This window comes from Myotis lucifugus, unplaced genomic scaffold, assembly GCF_000147115.1.
Source record: "Myotis lucifugus unplaced genomic scaffold, Myoluc2.0 scaffold_451, whole genome shotgun sequence".
Taxonomy (NCBI): Eukaryota; Metazoa; Chordata; class Mammalia; order Chiroptera; family Vespertilionidae; genus Myotis; species Myotis lucifugus.
This window is the reverse complement of record NW_005871499.1, coordinates 691,293-700,238: the sequence shown is the minus strand read 5'-3', so window position 1 is coordinate 700,238 and position 8,946 is coordinate 691,293. Positions and strand designations below refer to the sequence as shown.

At 41.9% G+C, this 8,946-nt stretch overlaps 1 protein-coding gene across 1 annotated transcript in view; it reads left to right on the top strand.

Annotated features, from left to right (window-relative positions):
* The first annotated feature begins 4,575 nt into the window (after positions 1–4,575).
* The window catches only part of SSPN (sarcospan), a 35,395-nt gene continuing 31,024 nt past the window's right edge, over positions 4,576–8,946 (top strand). The window contains exon 1 of the mRNA XM_006102992.3: positions 4,576–4,929. Within this exon, the coding sequence (XP_006103054.1) occupies positions 4,651–4,929 (279 nt within the window). The 5' untranslated portion in view covers positions 4,576–4,650. The remainder of the gene's footprint in view (positions 4,930–8,946) is intronic.

Here is an 8,946-nt window from a genome sequence, read left to right as displayed (position 1 = left end):
TTAGAGAGAGAGAAGGGAGAGGGAGTGAGAAACATCTGTTGGCTGCCTCCTGCATTCCCCCGGGGATTGAGGCCACAACCAGGTCATGTGCCCTAACCAGGGAATTGAACCAGCAACCTTTTGGTGCACAGAACAATGCCCAACCAATGGACTCACCAGCAACAGCCTCTCTTTATTTCTTAAATAAAATAAGTATATTTCTTCTTCATTATGGTGGACATGTCAAAATTACATGGACAAAACTACATGTACAAAGTTATGCGGAAAAAATTGTTATCATTATAAATATCATATAAATAGGTAGAATGCACTAGGGAATGATTGATAGTAACCATCTCTACAGACTCTTTATAGAATGAGAGTTATAAACGCTCTGTTGACCATAGTGAGTACACTGCCCCTAAGACATTTAACTTGAAAATACGAACTGTTATGCAAAAAATCATAAATTGGTCAATTATTCTGAGAAGAAACTTGAGCCAAAAGACACAGTTAGAATTAATGACACAGAAATAAAAAAAATGGAAAAGAATAGAGAGTTATTTGTTGTATACACACACACACACACACACACACACACACACACACAGATCAGCAATATTTCTAGACTCATGTATGGAGGCCAGTGAGACATATGAGCCAATGGTGAGTTCGGTTCTCTGTGGAGTGTCTGATACTTCTTTAAATCAAATCTGACTGAGCATTTCTGATATATTTAATTACACATTAAAGAGATTTGATATATACCTTGGAACTGTAATAATTTTTCCATGAAATCTTTTTTTGTTCTTGGTGAGTCAAAGATCATGTGTTCAGAAATATGTGGGTTTGGAGATTATTTTCAAGTGGATTTCCCAAGGCCGTTTTGTTAATGACACTACAGTGGGGCCTTGACTTATGAGTGTCCCGACTAATGAGTTTTTTGAGATACCAGCTGTCTCTCGGCCGATTTTTTGCATTGAGTTGATAATTTGAGTTAACGAGCTCCTTAACGAGCTCTGTCTCAGAACGAATTAAACTCGTAAGTCAAGGCCCCACTGTAGTTTTAAAAAGAGTTATCATCATCCCAGTTCTGAACTTCTAAAGCAGAAACACTTGGAAATAATGTTGAATTTGAGATACAGCAAAGAGAGATACTAAGCTTAATTTTGTTATTTGCCCCAGAGGATCAAAATAATCTCAAATCCTTTATGGTGACTACTCTCCTGCACTTTCTAATTTATAATCTCTGTCATTTTTGAGTTATAGGAGCAACCAATAGAGTATCTGAAAACACTTTGTTTCTACTTTGCCTTTCTTCCCGGTAATATAAATATCTGAAGAGGTTATTGCTTACCCTATAAAAGAGAGGCATTAGAACTTATGAATACTAAAGAAACCACATTCATTTCTGTTAAACTATGTGAAGAGCTGGAAACGGTGATTTTTCTCATGGAAAAGATGTATTAAAGGGAGCGCTCTCCCTACTGTATCCGTAAGGACCTTTTGATCCCATTTTAGCCCTGATTACTTTCTATCAGTAACCTTTGGACAACTTTCCTCACCCTGTTCTTTGTTTCTACTTTCCTGTATGAATTAAGTGAAAATATTGTCCTCATCAATATTATCTCATGGTATCGCCAAAGATCAAGCCCTCAGGCCCAGATTCCAGCATGCAGCCAGAAATCTGAGCAGGTGGGAGGCCCCCATACCGCTGCCTGCTTCCCTGGAAGCTCAACACTGGAGTCAGCCTAGACGCAGTGGTCGGCAAACTCATTAGTCAACAGAGTCAAATATCAACAGTACAACGATTGAAATTTCTTTTGAGAGCCAAATTTTTTAAACTTAAACTATATAGGTAGGTACATTGTTATTAACTTAATTAGGGTACTCCTAAGGCTTAGGAAGAGCCACACTCAAGGGGCCAAAGAGCCGCATGTGGCTCGCGAGCCGCAGTTTGCCGACCACTGGAGAGGATTACAATTTTATCTGGGCTGTTGTTCACTGCTACTGGTTTCATTTGAAACTTGTCTCAGCTAGGCAATTAAAAGGAAGCCTTTAGAAAAGAAAGTATGTACAACTGTTTTATAACTGTGAGCCTCACTAGTTCTGAAACTTAAAAGACAAACCTACAGGAGCATCCTATTATTTTGTTTATTCTAATTTATACCTAATTCAGTGATGGCGAACCTATGACACGCGTGTCAGAGGTGACACGCGAACTCATTTTTTTGGTTGATTTTTCTTTGTTAAATGGCATTTAAATATATAAAATAAATATCAAAAATATAAGTCTTTGTTTTACTATGGTTGCAAATATAAAAAAATTTCTATATGTGACACAGCACCAGAGTTAAGTTAGGGTTTTTCAAAATGCTGACACGCCGAGCTCAAAAGGTTCGTCATCACTGACCTAATTTAAGGTTTTGAGGAATAGGGATATTTTATTCTTAACTAAATGACAGCTCAGCCAGTATGGTTAGCCAATAGAGCCTGTATCTAGTTATACATTTGGAATAGGAATAATGGTCTCCATCAACTATTGTATATAGGGTTGGGCAACGGTAGGTTTACAGTTGTAATATAAATACATAATACAATAATCTATAAATAATAATACAAGAATAAACTGGTTTTGTGTACTCACAACTGTAAGCCTACTGTTGCCCACCCTGTATATTATGGTGGTTAATCAAGATATTTTTGTACAGTTCTCAGGTAGCTATAGGTTCAAGGCCAATAGCCAATTCTGTGATAGATGAAATAATACCCATGATCATTAAATTGTTTTAAATCACAAACAATTTAAACAGCCTAACACCCATTTGTTTGCCTATAGGTAATTCACAAGAGTTCACATTTGGTTACCTTCACCTCCATCCCCAAATAGGGGTGTGACTTATTAATCTGGTTACTTAATAATTCATTTTGCATCTTTAAACGTGGAAACTGTAATTATAAGGTGTTTCTAAGGAGTAACTGTAAAGTATGTAAAGCACCTAGCATGTGTTTGTTACAGAATAGAATAGATACTCAGTATTTGGAAGCTCTGTTATTCATACTAACAAATAATTCCAGGTGGTCAGTTAGCTTCCTAAAAATGTTTAGTATATTTACATTGAAAAAAAAATAAGTATTGTTCTGTTTCGTTTGTGTTGTTCTCAGTCATGCCCAAATCAGGTGGGTACCTTGTGTAACACCAGCTTTTGTCTGTTCTCCCTAGAAATCTTAATGGTGTAATGGCCCCAAAGCAGCTGACAAGGACCCTATGTCAGTGCAACTACTCAGGTTGAGGGCTGCTTCTGCTGCTCTAGGGGGAACAGGGGGGCGCGCGGTTTGGATTCTGCTTTCCAAGCTATTGCAATGCGTTCCACGGACCTTATTTTTCTCACTGATCCAGAAGGAAGGTGGAAGGAAAACAATGACATTCATAACATAAGGAAGAATATATTTTATATCTTCAAAGGTACCTTTGTGTGGACTAACTAGGCTGTTTCAAGGAGAACTGATGACAATTAGGATATAATTCTGAGGAAACAGAGCAGAGTTAGACGTTAAATGTGCTGAGCTAGAACAATCTAGGAGTATCTATTCTAGTATCTTGGCAACATCATTTATTTTTTTAATACAGCTTTCTGATTGTTCACATGACCATACCAATGTGATATATAAAGACTCCAAAGTGAAGGGATCATTTCTTAGTGGTTTCACTGAAATTCTAAGTGCTACTGAGAAGTATGTGGGAATAAGAAGAATCAGTTTTATTGATTAGTTCTATGACTTTAGGCAGGGGCCACATTCTGTCTTGAACATCCTTAATATTGTCGCACACTATAGGTGCTTTTAGAATTTCTTAAATGTAGACTGAGACAAATGCGGGAGTCCTAGGTGCATAATAACCCCCCTTAGGCACGGTTGTGGAAATTAGTGAAGACTGGCTGGGCACTCCACATAAACAGTTAAAAGAGCTTTTAAAAAAGAAATACATGTGAGAGAGTTCACAATGAGCCCAGCATCTCTATAAACAGTTATTTCAAAAGCAAATACCTGAATGGGAGAAACGCCTTTGTCAGTTGGATTGCAGAATTTAAAAAAGAAAAAGAGCCCATGCCTTTGTTGGGAAAGAAACAGTTTAGCGCCTGGAAACGATTTCACAGCTTGGAGCCCAGCGATGCCTATTTTAGATTAAATTGTCTATTAATTAAACTGAAATGATTTAAACATTCGTCACCTTGCATTGCACCTCTCAGAAAACAAAAAACAACAACAAAAACCTTGGGGTTTGGAATTGGGAATGATGACAACAGACATTTTCCCCCGTGCCCGTCCCCCACCCCCCCCACCCCCACCCCCGCCCCCCCAAGCAGTCCGCCTGTTTAAAGGATTGAAGAGGCCGAGGCACCCGCGCCGGCTCCCACGGGCTTTGGGCGAACCCTGCCCGCGGGCCCAGCCGGCGCTGCGTCCCAGCGCGTTGGCAGTTGGCGACCCCCCTCGACTCCCCCCTGTGCTGCGGGCTCCCTGTGGCCTTTGGAGGCCCGGCCAGTCGGCTCCAAATGTTTTCCATATTTGTTCAGCCTCCGTAATCCGAATACCAGGGCAGGCTCAGCCCGCCCAGCGCCGCTCGGGGCCCAGTGCGCGCCGCACACGCACGGTCCCACCCACGCCGCCGCCATGGGCAAGGACCGGCAGCCCCGCGGCCAGCGCAGGCAGGGGGGGCCGCCGGCCGGGGACGCCACCGGGCCCGACGACATGGGGCCGAAGAAGGGCACGGGGGCCCCCAAGCAGTGCGGGCAGGAGGAGGCCCGGACGTGCTGCGGCTGCCGGTTCCCGCTGCTGCTCGCCCTGCTGCAGCTGGCCCTGGGCATCGCCGTGACCGTGGTGGGCTTCCTCATGGCGAGCATCAGCCCCTCCCTGCTAGTCAGAGACACTCCATTTTGGGCTGGGATCCTTGTAAGCATCAAGTCTGTTTTGCCTAAGCGCGTTTGCCGAGCAGGAATGCAGAGCCGCATGGTCGAGTCACCACTAACCCAGCTGCATGCGCCCTCCCCAGCTCCACGCCGCTAACTCGCCCTCCGCGCGGTGCCGGCTGCCTGCCGCGCTGGGTTTGCCGGGGCCAGGCTGGGCGCCCGAGGACTTGCGCCCGCCCGCTCTCCTGCTTGTTGCTCCAAACGCCTCCAACCGGCCTGACTCTAAGCGCGCTCTGGACCTGGGGAGGCCACAGGCTGTTTATTTTGATCCAATTGAACAGTTTTCCCCCCGTAACAACAGCAGATCCACTTTGGCTTTTTCCTTATCCTCGTCCCTGGGCCCCACCCCTATCCCTAAATAAGTAACGAACAGAGAAGTAGTTCATCTTAGTAAAAAAAAAAAAAGTAGGTTTGGAAAAATTCTGCCCTTGGAGTTGTCCTATTGGTTCGCATTAATTTTATTCTTCACAGTTGAGGTTCCATTAGTACATCTTTACAAAATAGCGGTCTAAAGCAGGAAACGCGAATACAGGGAGCACAGCCTTAATCTGCTGGAGTCTCCAGTGGGATAAACCCAGGGCTCTGGCCCTGGCCGAGGTTTATTTGGGACTCTGCTAATGGATGTACTGTTCTGGGCAGAACACTGCTCAGCTGTTGTGAGTGTGGAGACGCACGGCATACTTGGCTTAATTAAATGGCTTCTTTGATGTGAAATGGGTGCCATGTATTGAGCACCTACTGTGTGCCTGTCCTGCTAGAGGCCTTACATATATATATTTTTTTCTAATTCCCACATCATTCTTAATCGGAGACTTCTTATTTCATTTCTCAAGTGAGAGAACCGAGGGTCATGAGTTGGCAAAGTTGCCACATCAGCCAAGTTGATTCCCTTCTGCACCAGACTACATGTGCACTTTTCTCATTGAGCCACACTGCCACCACATTTGGTTTGTAATTTTTATATATATATATATATTTTAAAGATATATATATATGTGTGTATATATATATATATATATATATATATATATAATCTGTAGGGTCTGATTTATTTTTTAAAACCTCTTACAGAATAAGGGTCCGGAATTAAGAGAAATGTCCTAAGGTGATTAACATGGCATTTTGGTATAGAACACAGTTTTAATACTATGCTATATTATGGTGCCTTGTGGTTTACCGAAATCCCATTGATCCATGAAACAACACTTTGAGGTAGGAACTGTGTTTCCTCTTTGGACAGGAGGAAACAGATTGAGAGAAGTTAAGTGACATTCTCAGGATCCAGAGATGAAGAGTGGCAGAGTCGGGCAAGACTGGAATCACACTTCTAGCTCCTCGTCTCATATTGCATCATTACTGCTATTACTGACCACGGGAGCTATAACTCATAGAGCAATCCTCAAAATAATTTTGTATCAGGGCAGATGTTAAAAACAACTGATAAATATGCATCAAGGTAGGGCTTTCCTAATTAAGATTATTTGAACTCACAAATTCTGGCAGAGCAATTTAAAACTTTTAATTTGTGTACTAAGAATCCCCACGAAATTACCATGATTGGAGTTTTCTAAATCAAGTGATTTTAAAAATAGCTTTTCACTAAGATATACTGGGTATTTTAGTCACCCCAATGACTGTCAAGTTACGAGAGGACTTTAATGCTAGGCAAATTAAAAGAAAAAAGGAATGAAACTCCTTCATCAGTGGTTTTGAATATCATCTGTGAATGTGTTTTCTATCCTTTCTTTATTTCAACTTTGAAAAGCCCAGTACCAGAAAAGCAAATTAGATGGGAAGAAATTTTGTTTTGATGTTTAAGGCATGACCATACAAATCATGCAACTCTGAAATTTCAGGAGCAGCTGTTTGGAGTATCCCATGGATACTCCCTGGGTGTGGTACAAAGAGTATTATCTATAGCCAGGTCTCTCTTCTTTCCAGTTTTCTAGTTTATAATGTGGGATCTACTTGAAGTTGTTTTTTTTTTGTAGTGATATCTGTCCCGGTCTTTATAACCTTAAGCTTTCTTTAGAAAACCTAGAGTGTATTTGTAGAGCAGAGCAGTTCGTGGAGATGCCCTGAGACAGATGAGGAGTGCCTCCAAGGAGCCAGGCAAGGACAAACTCTCACCCCAGCTGGGCCAGCGCTGCAGGCAACATGACACTGCCTCCCACAAACACCGTGCTTGTCGTCCTCATCTCACTGTCTGTGCTTGTGCATGGGGCACTCTTCCAAGCTTCCAGGGGTGGGACAAGGCAGGATGGGGACGGGCAGGCGCATAAACACTGCACCTGGTGTTGGCCCTCCCTCGGCCATTATTCACTGAGTAACTTGGAGTGAGTTAGTTAACCTCTCTGGGTTTCCATTTTGTCGTTGATGAAATCTATAGTAATCATAATTCCTACCTCTTAGGGTTGTCCTGAGGATTAAATAAATTAAGACATTACTTAGGACAGTGCTGGCTAATGGTGAGTATTCACTGAGTCAGCTCTTTTTATTAGCAACGAGTGAAACCATCATTGGTAGTGGCACTCTTCAAATTAGAAGTGGCTCTATTCTATCTCTGGTCTTGCAGAACAGTCATTTTGGACTTGCTACATTTTTTCCAGACCAGTTTGAACCCCAAAGGAGATATCAATTTGGCTCTCCCTTTTTCTGTTCTCTACCAAGTTACTATTAGCAATCTTAGTGGTATTATATTGGTCCAGTACTTTCTGAATCTCTCTGGAGGTTTATAAAAATTAACTTGGAGGAAAGACCCCCCCCGCCCCAGATCATTTTGCCTAGAAATATGGGGTGCTTCTGGCTCTGTTTAAGAGAACTGTTAGACCAAAGCAGGGCAGGTCAATCCCTGGGGCTAAGGCAAAGTCGAGCCCCCTTTCAGAATTTAGGCTGAATTCAAGCAGGGACCCCAGACTGATGCACTCAACCATCAATAGCTTTGCATGCTTAATTCATGTTACTTGTTCATTTTTCAATGACCTGGGGATTTGGGCATTGCCATTCCCATAATTGAATCTTGGTATATGGACAAAGCCACTGAGGTGACTTCTTGTTGACCAATGTTTTAGATGACTTGATGAATATTCAGGAGCTTCCTGGTTATAGATTAAAGAAGCCTTTGGTGATCTATGACCAGAGAGTTATGTCCAGTGAAACTTTAGGAAAACAAATAGGTTGTTTCTTGCCTATCCACAAATGTGACTTCCTCATATCAGAGAAATGACTGAAGTATTTTTACTTCAGTTACAAAAGGTTGCTGTAAAGGAAAAAAATAGAATGGAGCCACTATGGAGACCAAAGTAGCTTGTCAAAGTGCCATTCTTCTCTCAGATTTCTTTATAATGGCTTCAGGAGTGTAAGTCATACCACGATGACAATACAAAGTGAGACAGGGTCTTTGAGGATGAACTTGGCTAGAGGCAGGGGATCCCAAGTAGTAGATGTTTACTCTGCTTTTTATTCTATCAGTGCTCGAGTCGCTGGGTCAAATAGGCATTTAGGGTTGCTCATCATTCCAGAATTCTTACTGATGAAAAGTGAGTATGGATTGAAGGAATCTGAGAACTTTGGGCCTTTAATTACTTCTTACTCAAATGAATACAATTTTGGAGTAGGTGAAGCATAACATGTTTGAACATTGGCTTACTTTTTTTCTTCATTCAGTAACATTTGTTGGGGGTGTCCACTGTGCTAGGTATTGGTTGGAAAATAATGAATTATCTACCAGGAGGAGATCTCCAGAGATCCGGATGGACATGTGCCTTTACCATATCGGACAGTAATGAATACTTCTGATTACAAAACTTAACCCACACAAACATTTTTAAAGCCCATTTACCTTTCAAAGCATTTCACTTACAGTGATTTATTTGTTTTGGCACCTCTACTCTGAAGTCGATTTAAGAGCAGACTCTTGTCTCTCATCCCCAATGGGGATGCCTAGTATTTGTTAGTCTCTTGGCCCTTACAGGTAATATTCTCATGAAAAATAGGGGTT